The sequence below is a fragment of the Schistocerca gregaria genome, chromosome 3 (genome assembly GCF_023897955.1).
Source record: "Schistocerca gregaria isolate iqSchGreg1 chromosome 3, iqSchGreg1.2, whole genome shotgun sequence".
Classification (NCBI taxonomy): Eukaryota; Metazoa; Arthropoda; class Insecta; order Orthoptera; family Acrididae; genus Schistocerca; species Schistocerca gregaria.
In genome coordinates, this window is record NC_064922.1 from 93,282,795 (window position 1) to 93,307,790 (window position 24,996).

The following is a 24,996-nucleotide window of genomic DNA, read 5'->3' on the forward strand; positions in this document are numbered from 1 at the left end:
GCTGGATGGATTGTGTTCTGAATTTTCATCCATGTTCTCTGCTGGTCTGGGTTGTGCCAAGGATTTTGAAGCCCACATTACTCTTAAACCTACGGCTCGCCCTAAGTTTTTCCGAGCATGCCCTATTCCGGTGGTGTTGTGTGCACCTGTCAAGGCTGAGATAGACAGGTTAACAGCTTCAGGGAGTCTCCTACCGGATACCTCCAGCGAATGGGAATCGCCGATCGTGGTGGTTTCTAAACCGAACGGGAGTCTGCGATTGTGTGGTGACTTTAAAGCCACTGTCGACGCTCAGAGCCTCATTGACACTTATCCTCTTCCCCGTCCTGAGGAGTTGTTTACCAAGCTCGCTGGGGGCCAGTTCTTTTCCAAACTTGACTTATCGGAGGCGTACCATCAGTTGCCGTTGGATGCTACTTCCAAGGAATTTCTCATTATCAACACTCCTTGTGGGTTGTATCAGTACCAGCGGTTACCATTTGGCGTCGCTAGCGCACCGGCCATTTTTCAGCGGTTTTTGGAACAGCTCACGGCTTCCGTTCCCGACTGCATGGAACAGCTCACGGCTTCCGTTCCCGACTGCATAAACTATCTGGATGACATTGTTGTCACGGGGGCCTCCACTGAGGAGCACCTTCGTAATTTGCGTTCACTGTTTCGGGTTTTGCATTCGGCTGGGTTGAGGTGCAATCTGGGCAAGTCACAGTTCTTCCAACCCTCCATTGTGTATCTTGGTTTCCTCTTGTCCCGTGAGGGTATACGTCCTCTACGTCAGCACGTTGCAGCCATTAACGCTCTATCCCGGCCGTCTACAGTCAAAGAACTTCAGGCGTTTCTAGGCAAGATTGCTTATTATCACAAATTCATTCCATCCGCAGTGGCGGTAGCTTATCCTCTGCATCAGCTGTTACGCAAAAACATCCCTTTCTGTTGGTCCGACAGGTGTGAGCAGGCTTTTGTCCGCCTGAAGGCTCATTTGCAGTCGGCGCCTTGTCTGGCCACATTCCGTCCGGGTCAGCACTTGGTTCTGGCGACTGACGCATCACAGTATGGCCTAGGGGCTGTTCTCGCCCATCGGGATGAGGATGCGTCGGAACGATCCATTGCCTATGCTTCCAAGACCCTCAACGAGGCGCAACGGTGTTACTCTCAAATCATAAAGGAGGCGCTCGCTATCATTTATTTATACTCTAAAAAAGTTCAGCGTTTTTTTGTATGGTTCTAAGTTTCACCTCATCACCGACCACAAACTGCTGGACTCTCTGTTCAGACCATCGGCGTCGCTTCCGGATAAGGCAGCTCACTGCCTGCAACGTTGGGCCTTATACTTGTCTCGTTTTCACTATGAGATTCACTATCGCCCCACAGCCCAGCACGCCAATGCTGACGCGTTGTCGCGATTGCCGATGGGCCCCGACCCGGTTTTCGATCGTGATGAACTCCTCTGTTTCCACATTGATGAGGAAGAACGTCGTGCGGTCGAGGGTTTTCCACTTACAGGTTCGCAGGTCACGTCTGCTACTGCGCGGGACCCGGTCCTGCATCGGGTGATCGGTTTTGTTCAATGGGGTTGGTCGGACAGGACCAAGGGCCGGGCATCGGATCCCCTTCGCAAATACCATGCCTTGCGCCTTCGTCTGTCTGTTCGTGATGGTGTTGTTCTTCTGGCCACGGATGGCGCATCTCCACAGGTCGTGGTGCCAGCCTCTCTTCGCAAAGATGTTCTCAAATTGTTGCATGAAGGTCATTGGGGTATTTCTCGGACTAAGTCCCTGGCCTGCAGGCACGTTTATTGGCCCGGTATTGATTCGGACATCGCCCACATGGTTGCTGCGTGTGGTCAGTGTGCTCAACAACTGGCTGCACCTCGTACAATGCCCTCTCCGTGGCCTGATCCAGCACAGCCATGGGAACGGGTGCACGCTGACTTTGCCAGCCCCTTCCTCAGTACTTATTGGCTACTGTTGATTGACGCTTTCTCAAAGTTTCCGTTTGTTGTTAGATGTCCGTCACCCACCACTGCGGCGACAAAGCTGGCTTTGTCCAAAATCTTTGCGCTAGAAGGTCTTCCATCCTCGATCGTCACGGACAATGGCCCTCAGTTCTCTTCGCAGGCCTTCCGTGATTTTTGTACTGGACATCATGTTACAGCACCTCCCTTCCATCCGCAATCAAATGGGGAGGTCGAGCGCGTTGTCCGCACTTTCAAATGCCAGATGAAAAAATTCCTTAGTGATTTTTCCACAGATGACGCTCTGCTGCAATTTCTGAGTTCTTATCGCTTCACGCCTCTGGGTGATCGCAGCCCTGCTGAACTCTTGCATGGCCGCCAACCGCGCACTCTACTGCACCTGCTTCACCATGTCAGGCCTTGTGCTGTGCCCCTAGTGCGGGAAAATACTCGGTGGGCGCCAACGTGAGGGCACGAGGGTATGGATCTCGCCCTAAATGGATTCCAGGGGTGGTCAAGGCTCTTCGCGGCCGCCGGCTTTGTGAAATACGTACGGGCGACGGCACGGTTGTTCGCCATTACGACCAGATGCGCCCACAAGTGGTGTCTCCAAGGAAGTGAGTGTTTTTTTTCCAAGGGGGGAAAAGTGTTGTGACAGTGCCGTGACATTTAACAGTGCCGCCACGACAGTACGCGCAAACGGCGATAGAGGTGCTCCGCAAATCGGCTGAGCGCGGGAGCGCCACTTAGCTACAAATGGCGCCGGCCGCATGTCACGGCACGGCAGTCGAATACGAGATACTGAGTTGTTATCATGTAATCAGCTATTGTTTCTAAGAGAGAGTGTTGAATATCCATGCAATTATTGGTGATTAAAGGATATAACAGTAACATACTTTATTGTCATGATATTGAAGAGTATATGAAACACAGTTTTGTTCACAGTCTTACAGGACTTGCTGTGCATTCCTAGAGCTGACCTTACAATATGAATTTATAATAGTGTAACGATAGTTCAGGTATACATTCCGATGTAACAATATGAAGATGAAGAGATAGAGAAAGTATTTGAAGATACTGAAAGGGTAATACAATACGTAAAGGGAGATGGAGATGAAAATCTAATAGTCTTGGGGGACTGGAATGCAGTTGTAGGGGAAGGAGTAGAAGAAAAGGTTACAGGAGGGTATGGGCTTGGGCAAGGAATGAAAGAGGAGAAAGACTAATTGAATTTTGTAATAAAGATCAGCTATTTATAGCGAATACTTTGTTCAAGAATCACAAGAGGGGGACATATACTTGGAAAAGGCCGAGTGATATGGGAAGATTTCAGTTAGATTACATCATGGTCACACAGAGATTCCAAAATCAGATGCTGCATTAAGGGCAATCACAGAAGTTGGAAAGAAAAACACAAGTACAAAGAAAGTACCCGCGAAGAACCATGGGTAACAGAAGTAATACTTGATGAAAGAAGGAAGTATAAAAATGTTCATGCAAATTCAGGAATACAAAAATACAAGTCAGTGGGAAAGGAAATAAATAGGAAGAGCAGGGAAGCTAAGGTGAAATGGCTGCAAGAAAAGTGTGAAGAAATTGAAAAAGAAATGACTGTTGGAAGGACTAACTCAGCATATGGGAAAGTCAAAACAAACTTTGATTAAATTAAAAGCAGTAGGGTGGGGGGGGGGGGGGGGGGTGAGAGCAGGTGTGGGTAACATTCAAAGAGCAATAGGAATTCCACTGTTAAATGCTGAGAAGAGAGCAGATGGGTGGAAAGTGTACACTGAAAGCCTCTATGAGGGAGAAGATATGTCCAATGTCGTAGAAGAAGAAATGGGAGTCAATTTAGAACAGAAAGGAGATCTAGTAGCAGCATCAGTATTTAAAAGAGCTCAGGAGGACTTACGATCAATAAGGCATAAGGGGTAGACAACATTCCATCAGAATTTGTAAAATCATTGGGGGAAGTGGCAACAAAATGACTATTCACATTCTTGTATAGAATGTACGAATCTGGCAACATACCATCCGACTTCCACAAAAATATCATCCACACAATTCCGAAGACTGCAAGAGCTGACAAGAGAGAATGCTTGCATAATCAGCTTAACATGTCATGCATCCACATTGCCAACAAGAATAATATAGAGAAGAATGGAAAAGAAAACTGAGGATGTGTCAGATGATGATCAGTTTGGCTTTAGGAAAGGTAAAGGCACCAGAGAGGCAATTCTGACACTGCAGTTGATAATAAGAGCAAGATTAAAGAAAAAACTAGACACGTTCATAGGATTTGTCAAGCTGAAAATAGTGTTCAATAATGTAAAATGGTGCAAGATGTTCCGAATTCAGAGAAAAATAGAAGTAAACTTTAGGGAAAGATAGGTAATATACAAGATATACAAGTGCCAACAGAGAATAATAAGAGTGGATGACCAAGAACGAAGTGCTCTTATTAAAAAGGGTGTAAGACAGGTGTGTAGTTTATTGCCCATACTCATCAATCTGTACATCGAAGAAGCAGTGATGCAAATAAAAGAAAGGTTCAGGAGTAGGGCTAAAATTCAAGGTGAAAGGATATCAATGATACGATTTGCTGATGACATTGGTATCCTGAGTGAAAGTTGAAAAGAACTATGTGATATGCTGAATGGAATGAACAGTCTAATGAGTACAGAATACGGACTGAGAGTAAATCGAAGAAAGACAAAAGTAATGAGACGTAGCAGAAATGAGAATAATGAGAAAGTTAACATCGCTGGTGGTGATCAAGAAGTAGATGAAGTTAAGGAATTCTACTACCTAGGCAGCAGAATAACCAATGCTGAACGGAGAAAGGAGGACATAAAAAGTAAACTAGCACTGGCGAAAAGGACATTCCTGGGCAATAGAAGTACAGTAGTATCAAACATAGCCCTTAATTTGAGGAAGAAATTTCTGCGAATGTACGTTTGGAGCACAGCATTGTATGGTAGTGCAATGTGGACTGTGGGAAAACCAGAACAAGAGAATCGAACCATCTCAGATGTGGTTCAACAGACGAATGTCGGAAATTAGGTGGACTGATAAGGTAAGGAATGAGGAGGTTCTGCACAGAATCGGAAAGGAAAGGAATATATGGGAAACACTGACAAGGAGAAGGGACAGGATGATAGGATATCTGTTAAGACATCGGGGAATAACTTACATGGTAGTAGAGGGAGCTGTAGAGGGCAAAAACTGCAGTGGAAGACAGATATGGGAATACATCCTGCAAATAATGGAGGGCATAGGTTGGAAGTGCTATTCTGAGATGAAGAGGTTGGCATAGGAGAGGAATATACGGTGGGCGGCATCAAACCAGTTAGAAGACCGATGACTCAAAGAAACACAGCACAAAAGCTAAAATGTCAAGTTAACCACTCTCTGTGTAGTAGTGGCAGTGGGTGGTCAACAAGCACATGTGCAAGAAGGTGGTCAGTCCTCCCCCCGCCCCTCTCTCTCTCAAGTTGAATCTGAAAAACAATGTTGACCAAAATCTCAAGAATGTTTCCAGTATTGTTTATGTGCCTATCATCCACTCAATGTTTGAGTTATATGGAAATTCTGTTACTGCTTCCATTAATTGTATTACACCAAGGGTTTTGCAATGTCATACGAGAAACGAAGAGACACAAATAATGTGACAGATATATGCTGTAATGTAAAAGCAGCTGGATGTAGACTTGGAGTTCACATGAAACATAATCTTCTGTGAAGGGTAAACTTTACAGTGACAGGTGCAACTGGTGCAGGGAACACATACAACTACTAGATTTTTTCCAAGATAGAAAACAAGTGTGTTAGTATTGAAATATTCTTAATTCCACTCATACACTCCAACCAAGAGGCACAACCTTAATAATCTCTACAATTACCTTTTAATTCTGCTGATAATGTTAATTACGAATGCTATATACAGTTCCAACAAGGTTTTGCAGCACTGCTCAATCTTCATGATGCTGAACGGAGAAAGGAGGACATAAAAAGTTTTCCCCACACCCTCCCTCCAACAGTTTCTGACCCTTCTGTTCTATCACCTCCTCCAAATTCAAGTCCCCTCACCCTCACCACGTGCCACTCTCTGCCTACGCACCCACCGCACTTTTCTCCTTCTCTGCTCCTCTCCTCCTCACCCTCCAACTCCACTCCCCCACAGCCTCCTGATACTGTGTCCGGCAGCCTTGTCCTGCCAGTCTACTCCCTGCATGCTCCACCAGCCAGCACTCAGTCCACTGCCCACACTGGAACTCTGCTATCTCAGGATTGCTGCTTCTGTTCAATGCAGATGCATTCTGACAGGAGTGGCCAGAGATAGCAGTCATGTGAGCATGAGGTGTGCTTCCTGGTGTGCGTGTCTCTATGTTTCCAGTGTGTTTCCTTTATGAAGGAAGTTTTTGCTGAATGTGTAACAGTCTTCTTCTTGTGCCTGTCTGCAACTCAATGTGTCATCTTTGTGGTGAGTGACAGTTTATCCTTCACAAACATTTGACAGTTTTTCTGAGTACGTCATAAATTGTGAGATTGTGGTTAGGTTGCAATGTGACAGTTTTGTTTGTTGAGAGTTAGCAACGCTAAAAAAACATGATTGTGACGAGACGGATCTATAACTTAGCCTAAGTTTAGAATGAGATGGTTTGGTTATGAGTTGGAGAAGCCAATAAACGTGAAAGCTATAAGTGTTGTATACACAAACAAGATGTTTCTGTAGAAAAGTCAATTACATTTGAAAGTGTTCAAGAACTCACCTTTGGCCACCATTCTCGAGTAATTTGTAATCTAAGAAAGAACTAAAATATAAATGAAAAACTTAATGTTTTGTTAGTGTGTGTTATCCTTATCACATATGCCAGTCAAATTTTAAATAATGGTACGGCAGGTATTCTGGGCCCGAACTTTTTCTGAGATTTGAATGCGACTCAAACACTCTGTGATTTAAGAAATTCACTGCACATTCTCACACATAACATAATCCATCTTGGATAAAAGGAAATTTACTGTGAAAGTAATGCTTATCAAACCAACATTTGCAGTGTTTTCCTGCGACTTGTTAGAAATGTAAACAGTTGTGATGTCATGCTCATTGAAAGCAGTTTGCTGTTATGAAGTATTGCACACATCCAGTACATATGTACCAACTTATTGGCCGACTGACTGAACAATTTTCTGGCAGCCTACACGCCCCTACCGACTGCACTTAAGAGATTACAGCACAGCCAAGTTGTTGGGATTTGTTTATCTTGGGTTCATTTTGTTTGCATTACATGAGATGCCACTTGGTTTAACATAAGAACAAAAATGGGAATTTGCCTTGATTGTTTTAGGGGTAACAAGCAGAAAAAAGTTAAGAGAAAGGTGTGGGCAAAGAAATGGTTCATATAACAAAATAAATTCACCAGAATTCTGTTACTTAAGTGGCTGGGATCCGATGATTTTCGTAATTACCTAAGACTGGAGGAGTCATGCATTACGGAGCTGCTGAACATCATCAAACCTTTCTTAATGTGGATAACTGTTAGCTACATTACGATTTCTAGTGTGTGTGTGTGTGTGTGTGTGTGTGTGTGTGTGTGTGTGTGTGTGTGTGTGTGGGGCCCTATAGGTTTCATCCTTTAGTTGACACATTTTGTTGCTGGTAGACAATTGTGTGGGTGGTGTGTTTCGTTGTTGTAAATGGCACATTTTCTTTGCAACTAAAGTTTTATTCTCTTATTTATATTTTATTGTTGCAGTATAACTCTACAGTAGTGGTCTAAAATAAAGTTCTTTGTTAGAGTATCAGTTCTCACCACTCAAAATTACAAAAATTTAACTGAAAACTAAAACAATGAAAATTTCCAGAATTTCAAAAAATTCAGGGTTTTTACCCGAATTCTTCTTGAGTGAAAAAATTATTGCATTTTTTTTCTGAATTTCCTGTGTGTCCTGTGGTGTAAACACCCTTTAAAACACTTCTTTGTCGTGACAGACTGACTTGTAGCTTAGCCAGAGGTCTTGGGTAGGTTGGAATAAGACAGCTTTAATTGCAAACATTAAATTAATAATCTTTGTTGTCATATATATTTGGTTCTCCCGAATATGATACTTATTATGATGTTGTGGTTAGGTATGGACTTAAAAGCACAGATTAAATTAAATTAATAATTTTGCTGTCAAAGTATTTGCCTTGTTTCCCTGGAATGTGCAAAGATTTCAGAGGTGGTGAATCATTGATTTGAGCAGTCACAATATTTCCTTCAAAACATGATGTCTGTCTGCTGTTCTTTCACTGACTGCGTACATCTAGCAGCTGACACACACAATGTACTTCCCATCATACCTCACTGAGAATGCTGCAATGTTGCTGCACGAAACACACAAGTATGCCACTGGCCCTGATCTAGACATTTACCCTTCAACTTTTATTTATGGAAAATTATCTTGTTAAAAAATATGAATGACGATGATGATGATGATGATGATGAGGAGGAGGAGGAGGAGGAGGAGGAGGAGGAGGAGAGGAGAGGAGGAGGAGGAGAGGATGGATGTATTCTGCATTACCAATGGACGCCACACAGAACCTTAACAAAATCCAGAAGTTAAAAACTTGACACATTACACAAAAGAGTGATCCAGTACCACTTCTCTGAATTGTCACAATAACTTCACATACAACCACAGAGAGTTAAATCCCTTAATGAGGTACCCAAAGCATGCACAATACACCACACTTCTTAGATTTCATACAGCATCAAATGAGATAATCTGTAGTTTATATTCCAAATCATAACAATGATTTTGACATACTAGTGATGCTATCTGCTGTATAATTAACTTAGGTCACTTTGATATCTGTGACAAACATACAGAATAAAATGTTTAAATTTTGGAAGAATTAGAGGTAGGCTCTACCTGCAACATTACAGCATACAGAGCTGTGACACCATTCTGACTATTCACTACAATTTCAAAACCAGGAAACAAAACTGTTTGGTTAGTTTAAATTGCTGCTGGTGGATAGGAAAGAAAAGACTCACAAATGAAAATTTATATCCACTGTAACACAAGCTAAACAAGTGCCAAACTCAATAATTATCAACTTACCTTTTCATCTGTCTTCTGAACACCCATGATGTTTCCTATTGTTGTTCCTGCAAGCTCCCAGTGCTTCTTCTGTGCTTTTCGTCTTTCTTTCTGTTCTCTAAAAATTTTAACTAAATTTGAACCTTTCCTTGCTACCATTGCCATATCTGATGTGGGATCCTGCAAACAATAATGGATAGATTAAATTTCTGTAAAATTCTCTAAGAATCTGATTTGATCCATTACAAATGGATTTTGACAGCCTGCGGCTGTGAAAACACAATAAGTTTGTTTAAAAATAAATCTCCAGCTACCAGTCACGATTTTTCTTTATTTTTCTTTTCGCACGACGTGTTTCACGAAATGATTTCCATATTTAAGTGTTTTTTTTTTGTGTGTGTGTTAAGCCATTTCTATTGATGTTGTCAATGTGTGAGAGTCTGCTTCATTTCGTTGACTTTTACTGCAATGTAAAAGAAACACGTGATTTTTTTAGATGGGTGTCAATTCTTTTGGTAAAGTTAGTGGCGAAATTTAGAAGAATTTGTACTTACAGTTTCCGTATGGTCCATTTGTGTAGAGTCTCACTCACACTAAACATCACACACAACTTGTTGTACACTTTACACATTGAAATATCTTATATAAACAAAACAGTTACAAAGATCTTTTTATAGGTAGTCCACAGAGACAACATTATAGGTCTTCCACAGATTATGATATGGTTTTGTAGAGAGGTTATTTACCTTAACAATTTGGCTCATAAATTGCTTTATCAATTTTACCATTGTTCTTATTTCTATGTTTTAATGTTTTTATTTAAGTATACTATCGAAACATTTGAAGAAATGCACTGATTCACTTTCAAGTTTTTCGTTTAATATTGTATCTTCATATTTTCTATAATGTGAATATATCTCCAGTTCTTCTAGTAAATCCATTTTATGTCCATTATTTAGTCGGTGGAGTACTCTGACCTTTTGCTTTATTTTTCCAAATGGGTGTCCTGTATTATGTTTCTGTGTCGCTATTGCTGACGTAGTGTGTTTGTTGTGTGTGTAGGTTTTAATGTGCTCTGTGTACCTGTTGTTGAAATTTCGGCCTGTTTATCCTAGGTAGAACATGGAGCATTCCTGGCATGTTACCTTGTATATTCCAGAGTCTGAATATGGAGCCTGATTACACTTTATATTATGTATTAGTTTTTGTTGTAGTTTATTAGATGTAGAAAACCCAATTTTTACTTTGTGATTTTTTAAAATATTTGCAATATTCTGTGATACATTGCCTATGTATGGAATGCAAGATATATATTTGTTTTTCACACAGAGTTGCAGACAGGCACAACAAGAAGACTGTTACACATTGAACTTCTGGGGTGCAGTTTGCACCTGGGCCTTTCTTCACTTTGTCTAGGATTGTGTCAACCATGGGAACATTGTAACCAATCACAACTGAAATCTCTTTCACTGTGTTTATTTCTTGTTGCATATTTTCTTGGTTCAATGGTATTTTTGTTGTCCTATGCAGCATTGACCCATATGCTGCCTGTTTATGGATATTTGGGTGACATGAGGTTGCAGGGATTGTGGTGTCAGTCATTGGGTTTTTCCTATAAATTTTTGAATGTGCATGTGTTGTTATGCCTTGTAATATTTAGATCCAGAAAGTTGATGCTTTTATTTTGCTCATGTTCCACTGTAAATTAGATTTTCTCATGTAGATTACTGAAATAATTTAGAATGTCTGCGATGTCTTTGGTATCCCCTTTCACTAGCAGTAGTGTCTCATCTACATATCTCCTAAAAAATTCTATTTCCTTTATGCAATGTTCTTGGCTGTCAAATAATTTTTGTTCTAAATGATTTATGCATATGACAGCTAAGGTACCAGATATACATGATCCCATTGCTAGGCCATCTGGTTGTTTATAAATGTTGTTACTAAAGGTAAAGTAGTTGTAACATAGGGTTAGCTGAAGGAGTTCCATAAATTCGACAATCTCTGTGTATGAAAGTTTCTCATGTTGCATAAGGTTCTTTTGCATTACCTTTAGAGCTTGTTGTACGGGTATGTATGATGTAAAGGTAGGTGACGTCAAGTGATATAAACTGCACATCTTGGGGGAGCTTTCTGATTCTTAGTTCTTTAGCTAGTATCATGCTATTTTTTATGGAATACGTTGTTTCATATGTATAATTTTTCATCAGTATGTTATTCAGTTTTGTGACAGTTTGTATGCTGGGCTATTTATAGAGTTGACCACGTGACATATTGGATTTCCATCTTTGTGTATTTTTGGCTGTGCTCTTAAGTGTGGTGCTTTTGGATTCATGTATATATGGTATTTCTTTTCAGTTTCTGTAAATAGGAAATATGTGTTCTTTAACTGTTCCTTAATTTAATTTGAAATTGTTTAATTGGGTCTTTTTCAATGTACTGAATCTTATTAGCAGCAAAAAATTCATTGGTATTGTATATGTATTTTTTTTTCTTTCGTCACAACAAATGTATTGCTTTTATCTGACTTTACAAATATGAATTGGTTGTTTTTCAGTTTGTTATTTATTAATTTTAGAGTTTTTGCATCATTTATTGTATATTTAGATCTAAACTTATCTTTATTCATTTCTTTCTCAAGAAGCTTGCTTACTTTGTGACCTATTGCTGCAAAATTAAATTCAAATACAAAAGCAGCAATAAGTCACGCTGAGAAGAGCATAGAAGAGGGTGGAGTCTGTGCAGGATATGGTGTCTGATGCGCAGTGACCATCTAATTAATTCATTTGTTCGGAAAGTGAGGCCGACAAGTGTTTACCAGCTTTCAGCCAGTCAACAATGGCGAAATCACGGCACACGCTCTGCAATCTTTCTCAAATGATTTTACAGAAACTATTTGGTAAAAAAATTTCATTTCTGCTTTACTTACAGCTTCATACATCATGTTCATCATGATGTGCCCGTAATTTCATTAACAGTCACAGTTATTGTGATATTTACATGTAAGTAAGGCACTGCATGAAATTGGGAAAAGTTTGAAGTGAAAAACAGAGGTCACTATGATTTTGCATTTGTGGCATATTACATAATATGCTGGTGCATACAAAATTAAGCTAACATATAGGAATTTTTTTTTTTTTTTTTTTTTTTGGCTTGGGCAGAGGTGTCTGTCACCAATCTTGAGAAAAATCACCTCACATAGCATTCTCGTTATCTACTATGTTATTCCACTAACTACAGACTTTTTTGATGAAATAATATAATTTTTAAGGGCCATCAATAGCTGGGGAAATGAGAACTGTTATTGGTTTTGGAACAACATAATTGGAGACATTACATGTTTTTTAGTACTAAGTATGTGCTTTTTCATAAGCTACTGGCCTTCTTTCTCCCCAGTTCCTAATTTAATAAACTTCACAAATAATTCAGAATTCCCTCACAATTGTGTCTGCACAATATGTTAGTGAGATAAGGCTGTGCAAACTCCACTGTATTTTGGCAAAAACAAGCAAATTTTTACACAATAACATCAGAAATTTGTAGGTTTTATTCAAAATGGTTAACAAGTCAGGCAAAAATAAATCACTGCATTTTCAGCAGAATTCTGTTTCAAAGCTAACCAAAGCAGAGATAACAGATCTTTTTGAATGGTCACCATTGAAATGTGGGTATGGAGTGAGTCCACTTAATATTTACAAAAGATGTGATGTAAGCTTCTGTTTAGAATGGCGCTTCCCCTCAGTGTTCTGCATTTACGCTGCATCACCTGTAACCCCCACCACTATCGCTATCCCCAAGCGTGCCCTGCTGTCTCTCCATCTACTGGCCACAGTGTTCTGCATGGACTTTACTGATGAGCAGTCGGCATATTAATGGCAGAAGAATAACCCTCAGAAAAAGTGCTGGATGTGTGAGTGAACAATTTTTGCAACAAAAAATGACAGTAGTTCAACAAACAAATCTGCAAACAGAGGGTAGCAGGGGATGAAAAAATATTTAAAACCACCGGTACAATGATGAATGACGGCTAAAGTGTAGGCATCCCAACAGAATTCCTACACTCACTCAATGTTCCTCTGTATCCAGTACAATAATAAAAAAAATAAAAATAAAAAAAAAAATAAAATAAAATAAAAAAAATAAAAAATAAAAAAATGCTAAAAAACAGAGGAACAGCAGAAGTATTAATTAGAAAAGATAATGGCAATACCATGAAGTACATTCGTTTCAACCAACTTACCACTCAACTTAAAAAGCTGTAACTCCTGGCAAGATTAGTGTAAAGTAGGACTATCAATAAAGCACAAGGGTAAACATCCAGTGCTGCTGACTGAATGTAAGAGTCAGGTTTCTGGAACAGACAACTATATTTATCATGTTCGCACATTGGACTACCATAAAACTCATTTGTCTTTGCACCCAATAGCAAAACACAAAATGTAGTTTATAAGAACATACACTGAATAGGTTAGATGCTAAAGAAATGAGATGATTAACTCCAAACAATGGAAAGTCCAGGTTGGAATATCAACAATATTATGATTGGTTGGTTGGATGATTAAACGGACCAAACTACTAGGTAATCAGTCCTATTTCCCTCGAACAGACAGGTCTACAAGACTGTAGATCAGAGATAGCCTACTGCACAAAACCCAGGAGAAGAAAACCCCAAGGTCTATGAAAGGTCAACGAAGGCGAGATAGGGGACAAAAAGAAGAAAAGGAGACAGAGGAAGAAAGACAGGCTATGTGCCCCATCTAGTGAGCAGCCGGAAGCCCCTGAAAGCAGAGTGCAATCAGGGGACATACATCCCCCCACCCTCGCCACTTACCAGAGGTACATCACTCATCAGCTGCCTAGGAAAGACTAGCAATATAGACAGGGCAAGAGAATCACTGACAGACAAGAGATGACCAAGTCTAACAGACAACGCAAGAGGGGATGGGAGAAGGGGGGTGGAAGAAGAGTAAAAGAGCACGTAGGGTGAGGACTGGACTGGACCACCAAGCCCAGACAGCTGCACCCCAGTCTGGGCAGAGAGGCAACAGAGTGTTTTGCCAACCCCTTAATGGGCTGATAAGATTAAGTGACCCTTCATTAATTAGAGTAGTAAAAGCCCCATTCAATAATAAAATGTTAAATGAACTCAGCTGCTCAGGCATTGTCTCCTGACACCAGGGTAACAAGTCAGGGAGCTCTGAAGAGTCTGCCACACGTTGAGATATTCCAGCAAAACATGGACTACCATCAAACGGTGACCACAATGATAGTGGAGTGGGTCCTTGTGACAGAAGAGATGACCATGAATCAGCCATGTATGGCCGATGCAGAGCCAGCAAAGGATGGTAGAATCCTTGTGAGAGGCCTGTGTGGAGGACCTTCATAGATTCATTGTCTCCTTTATCATCTGCAGTTTATTTGGTGAAGTCAGAGTGAGCCATTCTGTATTCAGATTCCTAAAACTTGATGGTGTGATAAAGATCGGAGGTCTGTTTCTGGAATACTGATCTCAAGAATTGGTTTACAGGTAGCCAGTTTTGCCAGGCTATCAGCAAGTTCATTTCCTGGGATCTTGATGTAGCCCAGGGTCGAGATAACAGCCACTGAGCTTCCCCATTGTTCAAGGGCATACTGGATAGCAATGAACAAGGAATGGCGAGGTTAACACTGGTAGAGAATTTACAAACTGCTCAGGGAGTCACTGTAGATGAGAAAGAACCCACCAGTGCAGGAACGGATATATTCAGGAGCACAAGAGATGGCTACCATCTTTGTAGTGAAAACACTACTGCCATAAAACAAGGAGCACAGTACAGTGTGTCCCACATGAGTATAAGCAAAGCCTACATGACCAGCAGCCAGTATAGATTACTTCTGAACGCAGGGATGCATCACAGATGGAGAAGAATTGGTAGTGGAGGGCTTCAAGAGGAACCTATTATTTTGGATCTTGTGATAGATCAAGACAAAGCTGTGGCTGAGGGATGCACCATGGAGGTGTACGTGAGTGGATCTGGAGAAGAGGTGGAAGAGAAAACAACTGCAGTTAAGAGAGGAAGACCAAATATGAATTGCGTTGTAAGCTCTGATCTGGGCCATTATTGTGAGATTGATTCCCATGTTTGGAAAGACAACTCAGCTCAGATGCTTAGGAGAGATGTGAACATGGGTAGCATAGTTGACAAGCTGCTGTTGGCACGTGATCAATGAGGAGGGACTGCAGCCTCCATGAGTAAGGTGTTCACAGGGCTAGATCAAAAGGCTCCTGTCGCAAGTTCAACCCTGCAGTGGTTTATTGGATCCAGCATCCATAATACTGAGGGCAACACTGAACCGTATGCCAGACTCCCACAATCAAGGTGGGATTGTATCAGGGATTTGTAAAGCAAGAGAAGGGTAGTACAATCTGCACCCCAGTTTGTGTTACTCAGGCAGCAAAATATACTAAGGTGCAGCCAGCACTTTCGCTTAAGCTTGAGAAGACTGGAAATCCACATCAACCAAGAATCGAAAACCAGTCCTAAAAAGCGGTACGTCTCTGCCGTATTGAGTAGTTGGTTGTCGAGGTAAAGCTCTGGTTGTGGGTGAATGGTAGGACATCACTGGAAGTGCATGGCATGAGTCTTGGCAGCTGGAAACAGAAAGCCATGGGTGAGAGGCCCTGCCTGCACCTCTCATAAGGCACTTTGTAGTCGAAGTTCAGTTTCACCCAGAAGTCATCGGTATACAAGGAGGGGTGATACGAGGACCCCACAGCTGCTACTAGCCAATTGATTTGCTACCAGTAAGAGAGACACACTCAGTATGAGCCCTGTAGGACCCCTTCTCTTGGATATGGGGGGTACTTAGCACCAACTAGAACCCAGAAAGTAAGGTACAACAGGAAGTTCTGGATAAAAATTGAGAGCAGATCCCAGAGACTCAATTTGTGCAAGATAGCAAGGATGTGGTGTCGCCATGTGGTGTCATAAACCTTTTGCATGTTGAAGAAGATGGCTACAAGGTGTTGACATGGAGCAAAAGTTGTTTGGATGGCAGACTTAAGGTAAACCAGGTTATCAGTAGTGGAATGGCCTTGGTGAAACTATCACCCTGAGACAGAGCCGGAAGACCCCGAGACTCAAGGAGCCAACACAACAGGTGGTTTACCATCCATTCGAGCAATGCACCGAGAACAATGGTGAGGCTAGCTGGGTGATAACTGTCCATCCCTAGAGAGTGCTTCCTTGCTTTCAGTACTGGGATGATGATGCTTCCTTGCCATTGCAATGGGAACTGGTCCTCGCTCCAGATGCTGTTAAAGATGGAAAGGATATGAAATTGACAATCCACTGACTTCTGCTTGATCATTTGGTTGTTGATATGATCTGGCCCTGGGCTGAATCAGGACAGAGGACTAGGACACTGAGAAATTCCCACTTGCTGAATGGTCAGGTGGTGTATAGTTACAGACAGTTACTTTTGCTCCCCACACTATTTTAGGACACGAAAGGCAAGTTGATAATTCACAGACACAGAGGCTCGAGCATAAAGCAGAGCAAAATATTCGGCGATGATGTCTGAGTCAGTGTAGATAGAACCATCTTTGTCCAAGCCTGTGAATGGGAGGTACATGGCCTGACGGTTGAAACATACCATTATCAACATTCTTCTTTCTGTCATTTTACTATGTGGCGGACCCATGTCTGGAGCCATTTAAACACAGTGAGGTACTTCATTGATGGGTGCCACTTACGGCGCTGGAGAGCCCACCTACAATCTCTAATGGCCTCTGCGATTGATGATGACCACCCAGGTAATGTCTTTCATCAGGGAGGGCCCGAGGAGGGGATAGCCAAATCAGCTACTGAAAAAATGGCTTTTGTTGTATTCTGGACTGCCTCATTGACGTCTCCGTGTGCTGGGGAGTCAAGGGTGAGAGCAGAGGCTAAAGCACCCCAGTCAACGCTATTGTCTGGGTAGGCATCCACAGGAATGATGCTGAGGGAGGGACACAGGTGATCGTGAACTCTCCAATGGGTGGTTGGGAGAACACAATGTCTGCAAATGGAAAGGTCAATCGCTGAGAAAGCTCCATGCGCCACACTGTAGTGTGTGGGGTTACCCGTATTCAAAAGGCCTGTCCTTGCCCCACAGCCTGGCACCCTTGTCCGGCCCACCTAGTCCCTGCATGGCAGCACTCACGTCTCTTCCCACATCCATACTCTGCTATCTCTCTGCTACTACAGATTGCTGCTTCTGTTCAACGCAGTTGCATTCTGGCTGGAGCTGATGAAGATAGTGGTCACATGTGTGTGGGGTGTGTTTCCAGTATGTTTCCTTTCTGAAGGAGGCTTTAGCTGAAAGCTCAATGTACAACAGCCTCTTCGTTGAACCTGTCTGCAACTCAAGGTGTCATCTTTGAGGTGAGTAGCAGTTTATCCTTCACAAATATTTTACTTTTTTTTTCCTGAGCATGTCATGAATTATGAGGATGTGGTTAGGTTGTAATGCAATAGTCTGGTTTTCAGTTGACAAAGCCAACAAATGTGAAACCTAAAAAACATGGTTTTGTGGATCATTTCTGCTACCCTTCTTGTAGATGCGTGTGACCTATGCCTTCTTCCAATCACTGGGCACTCTTTTTTGTTTAAATGATCTACAGTTTACAGTCCTGAACTGTTTTATTCTCCCTGGACACTCTTTTGGTTATGCTTTAACCACGGTCTGTCAGGCTGCCTATATAGATAACTTTTATCAGCTACTGTGTATCCTACTTTTCATTGTTATTTGCAATTGCAAGGTTTTCTTAAATATATGTTTTACTTAATAAATTAGTACTTACAACCAACTGTGTAAATCAGGAGCACTACGAAAGATATACTGATATGCTCAAACATTATGACTGATGCTTGTCACGAGACTGGATGGCACATAACGTGGAATCATTCTAGTGATGATACAGCTGCAAATGGGGAAATCCACTAACATAAGTGATTTTGACACAGGGCACATTGTTTTGGCCTGGCACCAGGGAATGAGCATCTCACAAACAGTGAAGCTGAGTGGTTGTTTGTGTGCTACTGTCATGAGAATGTATGGAATGTGGTTAAAGGACATCAAGCAACGAGTAGGCAACAAAGTGTTGGGCATCAATTCCTCGCCACAGATCACAGGTGTTAGTAGCTTGCCCAATCTGTGGGAAATGTGATGACATAGTACAATACTGGTGCAGCCACAACTGTATTGGAGAACACCATTCGGCACATGTTTTTGAACATGGGACTCTGCAGCAGTAAGTGTTACCATGTTGATCCAACGAGTTACGAATGCAATGGAGCTCATACCTGAGCTCAGAGCCTGATCAATGGAAACACGTCACTGGATCCAATAAATCACATTTCTCGTCGCGTCAGGTCGATGATTATGTCTTGATACACAGGCGAATGGCTCCCTAAGACATGCACTTTGCCACAGATGGAGTCTGGTTGGTGTACAAGGGACATTTACCTGGGCTTTGTGTGACCTGCGGTAGTACTATAACAGACAATGACGCATTCAGGCTATGGGAACACTACTACAGACCACCTGCATACCTTCAAGTCTTTGTCAAAAAGCAATAATTGGGCTATGGTGGTTTGAGGACCGTCTACAGTGTACTCATGTTATTGGCCTAGCCTCTCAATCTGGCTGACTGAACACACATGGGGTGCTACCTAGTGCCAGCTCTGCACCCACAGCCCACTGACCTCTAATTTATGAAAAGTGTGCCCTGTGAATAGACATCTAGTGCCACATACCTCTGGAAACCTGCCAAGGACTTGTTGAAGCCTAGCCACACAGGACTGTTTCTGTACAGCATTCCAATATTAGACCAACATGCTACTAATCAGTTGGTCACAACATTTTGATTCCTTATTGTATTTGTGGAGGGATCAACCAGTCCAGGACAAAACAGTTGCACTGATGAATTGTCAATTTATATTGTGACAGGAAAGAACCATGACAAGTCATGCCAACCTTTAAATAGACAAAAATATTTGTTGGCAAGATATTTGATAGGGCAGGGAACAATCACAAAGGTTTCATAGTTTAATTAAAGGAAACTTATATCTGCACTTCATGCACGATCTGTAATAGTTTAATAATTTCAAAAAATCTGGCTCCAAAATTAATGGTGTCTGAATAAATTTGGAAATCATGTCAGATTTTTTCAAGAAATCTACATGTGTATGCATGTATGTATGTATATTGAAAACAAAGATTCCAAGACTTACCAAGCGGGAAAGTGCCGGCAGACAGGCACATGAACAAAACACACAAACACACACACAGACACATATCCATCCGCACATACACAGACACAAGCAGACATATTTAAAGGCAAAGAGTAAGGGCAGAGATGTCAGTCGAGGTGGAAGTGTAGAGGCAAAGAAGTTGTTGAAAGACAGGTGAGGTATGAGCGGCGGCAACTTGAAATTAGCGGAGGTTGAGGCCTGGCGGAAATCGAGAAGAGAGGATATACTGAAGGGCGAGTTCCCATCTCCGGAGTTCGGATAGGTTGATGTTGGTGGGAAGTATCCAGATAACTCGGACGGTGTAACACTGTGCCAAGATGTGCTGGCCGTGCATCAAGGCATGTTTAGCCACAGGGTGATCCTCATTACCAACAAACACTGTCTGCCTGTGTCCATTCATGCGAATGGACAATTTGTTGCTGGTCATTCCCACATAGAAAGCGTCACAGTGCAGGCAGGTCAGTTGGTAAATCACGTGGGTGCTTTCACACGTGGCTCTCCCTTTGATCGTGTACACCTTCCGGGTTACAGAACTGGAGTAGGTGGTGGTGGGAGGGTGCATAGGACAGGTTTTACACCGGGGGCGGTTGCAAGGGTAGGAGCCAGAGGGTAGGGAAGGTGGTTTGGGGATTTCATAGGGATGAACCAAGAGGTTTCGAAGGTTAGGTGGACGGCGGAAAGACACTCTTGGTGGAGTGGGAAGGATTTCATGAAGGATGGATCTCATTTCGGGGCACGATTTTAGGAAGTCGTATCCCTGCTGGAGAGCCACATTCCTGATGTCCAGGCGGAGCTTCAAGGAATCCTCAGAACCTTAGGCCCCCTACAAAACCTTTCACCTGACTCCATCAAACTCCTCACCCCAACGACACCTCGCACTCCTACCTTCTACCTACTTCCTAAAATTCACAAACACAAACATCCTGGACGCCCCATTGTAGCTGGTTACCAAGCCCCCACAGAACGTATCTCTGCCTACGTAGATCAACACCTTCATCAAAGACACCAACCACTTTCTCGAACGCCTGGAATCCGTACCCAGTCTGTTACCCCCGGAAATCATCCTTGTAACCATTGATGCCACTTCCCTATACACGAATATCCCGCACGTCCAGGGCCTCGCTGCAATGGAGCACTTCCTTTCACGCCGATCACCTGCCACCCTACCTAAAACCTCTTTCCTCGTCACCTTAGCCAGCTTCATCCTGACCCACAACTTCTTCACTTTTGAAGGCCAGACATACCAACAATTAAAGGGAACAGCCATGGGTACCAGGATGGCCCCCTCGTATGCCAACCTATTTATGGGTCGCTTAGAGGAAGCCTTCTTGGTTACCCAAGCCTGCCAACCCAAAGTTTGGTACAGATTTATTGATGACATCTTCATGATCTGGACTCACAGTGAAGACCAACTCCAGAATTTCCTCACCAACCTCAACTCCTTTGGTTCCATCAGATTCACCTGGTCCTACTCCAAATCCCATACCACTTTCCTAGACGTTGACCTCCATCTGTCCAATGGCCAGCTGCACACATCCGTCCACATCAAACCCACCAACAAGCAACAGTACCTCCATTATGACAGCTGCCACCCATTCCATATCAAACGGTCCCTTCCCTACAGCCTAGGCCTTCGTGGCAAACGAATCTGCTCCAGTCCTGAATCCCTCGACCATTACACCAACAACCTGAAAACAGCTTTCGCATCCCGCAACTACCCTCCCAACCTGGTACAGAAGCAGATAACCAGAGCCACTTCCTCATCCCCTCAAACCCAGAACCTCTCACAGAAGAACCTCAAAAGTGCCCCACTTGTGACAGAATACTTCCCAGGACTGGATCAGACCTTGAATGTGGCTCTCCAGCAGGGATACGACTTCCTAAAATCGTGCCCCGAAATGAGATCCATCCTTCATGAAATCCTTCCCACTCCACCAAGAGTGTCTTTCCGCCGTCCACCTAACCTTCAAAACCTCTTGGTTCATCCCTATGAAATCCCCAAACCACCTTTCCTACCCTCTGGCTCCTACCCTTGCAACCGCCCCCGGTGTAAAACCTGTCCTATGCACCCTCCCACCACCACCTACTCCAGTCCTGTAACCCGGAAGGTGTACACGATCAAAGGGAGAGCCACGTGTGAAAGCACCCACGTGATTTACCAACTGACCTGCCTGCACTGTGACACTTTCTATGTGGGAATGACCAGCAACAAACTGTCCATTCGCATGAATGGACACAGGCAGACAGTGTTTGTTGGTAATGAGGATCACCCTGTGGCTAAACATGCCTTGATGCACGGCCAGCACATCTTGGCACAGTGTTACACCGTCCGAGTTATCTGGATACTTCCCACCAACACCAACCTATCCGAACTCCGGAGATGGGAACTCGCCCTTCAGTATATCCTCTCTTCTCGATTTCCGCCAGGCCTCAACCTCCGCTAATTTCAAGTTGCCGCCGCTCATACCTCACCTGTCTTTCAACAACTTCTTTGCCTCTACACTTCCGCCTCGACTGACATCTCTGCCCTTACTCTTTGCCTTTAAATATGTCTGCTTGTGTCTGTGTATGTGCGAATGGATATGTGTGTGTGTGTGTGTGTGTGTGTGTGTGTGTGTGTGTGCGCGCGAGTGTACACCTGTCCTTTTTTCCCTAAGGGAAGTCTTTCCGCTCTCGGGATTGGAATGACTCCTTACCCTCTCCCTTAAAACCCACATGATTTCGTCTTTCCCTCTCCTTCCTGAAGAAGCAACCATCGGTTGCGAAAGCTAGTAACTCTGTGTGTGTGTTTGTGTGTTTTGTTCATGTGCCTGTCTGCCGGCACTTTCCCGCTTGGTAAGTCTTGGAATCTTTGTTTTTAATATATTTTTCCCATGTGGAAGCTTGTTTCTATTTTATTTACATGTATGTATGTATGTATGTATGTATGTATGTATACTGCTTGGTTTTCTGGGCTGTTATTCTTGACAATATTATCTTCCACATAATATTTTAATTTTTCATAATAATAGGGAGTAGCTGAAGCCATTTTTTAAATATCATTCAATTTACTATTAATAAATGACACTACAAAAAGTTACCCTCTTTATTCAACACCCATACACACCAGTTATTACAGTACTGTGTTCTATTTACTTACCTTCACTGGAACTACTGGCTCTGGTTGTTTTGTAAAAACAATACGGCCATCAAGGAATGGAGGTACAATGTTGTGCACCAGTAAATGAACTCGGTCTATGTTTTCTTCATCAAAATCTTCGTCCACATCCACAGACTGTACAACACCACTTGTTAGCATTCGATTTCTTTCCCAGAGTTCATTGTCCTGTAAATGTAAGAAACAGTAGTTGAAAATACAGATCTACGAAGGACCACATAAATTCACAAGAAATGACAAAAATTCCAGGAAAAGTAGTTTGAGGTACAAGCAAATGAAAGCTACAACATCGAATAAAGTACCACAATATGTTTTTTTCCAAATAATGGAGTGTTACTTTTTAATTTTTCAATTACTTTCTGTTAAAATATTATTCCATATTGGGCATGGGAGGCTACAGGAAACCTCTTGGGAAAAAATACTATGGGTAAAACATACAAAAGAAAATAAATAAGAGGACTGTTAAGGTGCACACAAATAAAATAAAAAATAATATTTAGTAACGGAAGAAAATGATTGGGGGCAAAAATAGTGCTTAACATCTCACCAATGATGAGGCTGATAGAGCAGGGCCTAAGACAGGAGAACTATGAGGAAGGAAACTGGTCATATCTTTTATCAGAAGAAGCCAGCTAGCATTGTACTAAAGTGATTTACCTAAACCACCCCAAGCCTACATCTGAATGGTCAGACAGGGATTTGAATTCTGGTACTCTAAAATGTTAGTATAGTGTTTTAATAACTGCACCCCTTGCTTGAATATATTGGTGCACAAAATTAGGAAATATGCTGTCAATGAGAAAATTAAAAAATTAACATTATTATTATATCTCTTTTAACAGTGTACAAATCAAATCAAGTCTACAGTGCAAATAATGGTGAATAACAATTATATGAATTTTCTCAATCAGAATTAGAATGAAAGGAAATATAGGTTCCGTAAATTCTTATGTGCTGGAATGAACAGAAAATTTGATGGTAATATAACCATATATTTCAGTAATAACCACAAGGTCTCAAGTGTCTGTAGAAAATGATACCTAGAGATAAATGTGATTAAAATGAGTAAATATTTTAAATATACCATAAATACACAATGAAATGATGGAATCTTCTGTGGCACAAAACACATACATACATACACACACACAGACACACACACACACACACACACACACACACACACACACACACACACACACACACACACACAGCAGGGGACAGGGGGAGAGAGAAAGGGAGGGGGGAGAGACGGAAGAGGAGGAAGAGGGGGAAAGACGGAGGGAGGGAGGGAGGGAGATTATAGTTCAAGACAATGAAAATAATCTTGTCTGTAAACTATACAACAAACATTAGAAACAGGACGAATCATCATAACAGTCACTCACATTGCACATGTTACATTCTTGTCGTAAGAATTCACGCTTTAAAAGAATATTTCTTAAAAACTAGAAAAAAACTCATCTCACTCTCAGAGCATACTGCTTCATAAGTTTCTAAGTTTGGCAACTAAAATACTAGGCCAGATGTATGTTGTTGACTGATCACTGCACTAAAAACTGATGCCCCAACAACATAGAACACCTAAACTACATATATTCAGTGTGTACCATATGCCTCTCCCACTGTCTGCCAAAATGGGAGTGTAATTTACAGCTGCCATCTTGTCAATAAAATGCACTTTTTTCATTCCTCGAAGGTCAATGGCTTGCAAGAAATGGATCAAAGCACACCATTTCTTCTCAGTGGCTGGGCTGAGGAATGACACCGTCAAAGAGAAAAGTTGTTTTAAAGTGGTAGGAAGTGAAGGAGGAGGAGACTGACTGCAAATTCATTGTTAGTCACTCTTTCTCTGGTTAACTCATGAACTTTCAACCACAACAGTGACATTACAGTCAAAGGAGTAATAATACTTTCAGAAATTCTGCAAGCCTTGTAAGTTTTATTGTCTGCTAGCTCGATCAGATTATTTCCTTCAGTAACAATGATCCCTGGTAGGTACACAGCAGCATCTTTCATAGCACCAAAGACAAGTATTTACATTCTCTGCAACATTCTGTCTGCCGGGTACATTCGGCAAACCACATGGAGGATCCAAAAAGCAATTGGAGCCCATGAGAAATGTCTTTATTCACTCCCATTCATCTTTAGCATGCCTTTCAGACCACAAAATTTTTCACAACGAAATGTAAGTTTTTCTGGAATTAATGTTTGAAGTTATGGTCAGGTAAATCAACTGATCAATCAAGGGTATTATTACATTTTCCACCCATCAACATACACAATACTTAAAAATATACTTCTATTAACAAGATATAGATTACATTCTTTGCTAAATTTTATGAAATTGAAAGTAATTCTGCTCCTTATACGAAGGAAAGGGTCATTCATATTGTGTAAACATTAATATTCACTACAGCTACTCGCATTGAACCTCTCATGGCTACTGCATTGATCGTCCCACATTTCTGCCTGCCTGACTAGCTAACAGTGGCAAACATATTGTTCACCTGGCTGGCATGTGACTG

At 42.0% G+C, this 24,996-nt stretch overlaps 1 protein-coding gene across 1 annotated transcript in view; it reads right to left on the reverse strand.

Annotated features, from left to right (window-relative positions):
* Positions 1-24,996, reverse strand: part of LOC126356240 (pre-mRNA-splicing factor ATP-dependent RNA helicase PRP16) — a 202,213-nt gene that overhangs the window by 157,560 nt on the left and 19,657 nt on the right. The window contains exons 7-8 of the mRNA XM_050007065.1: positions 22,451-22,636; positions 9,056-9,214 (exon numbers count right to left, since the gene is read on the reverse strand). Coding sequence (XP_049863022.1) covers positions 9,056-9,214; positions 22,451-22,636 — 345 coding nt within the window. The remainder of the gene's footprint in view (positions 1-9,055; positions 9,215-22,450; positions 22,637-24,996) is intronic.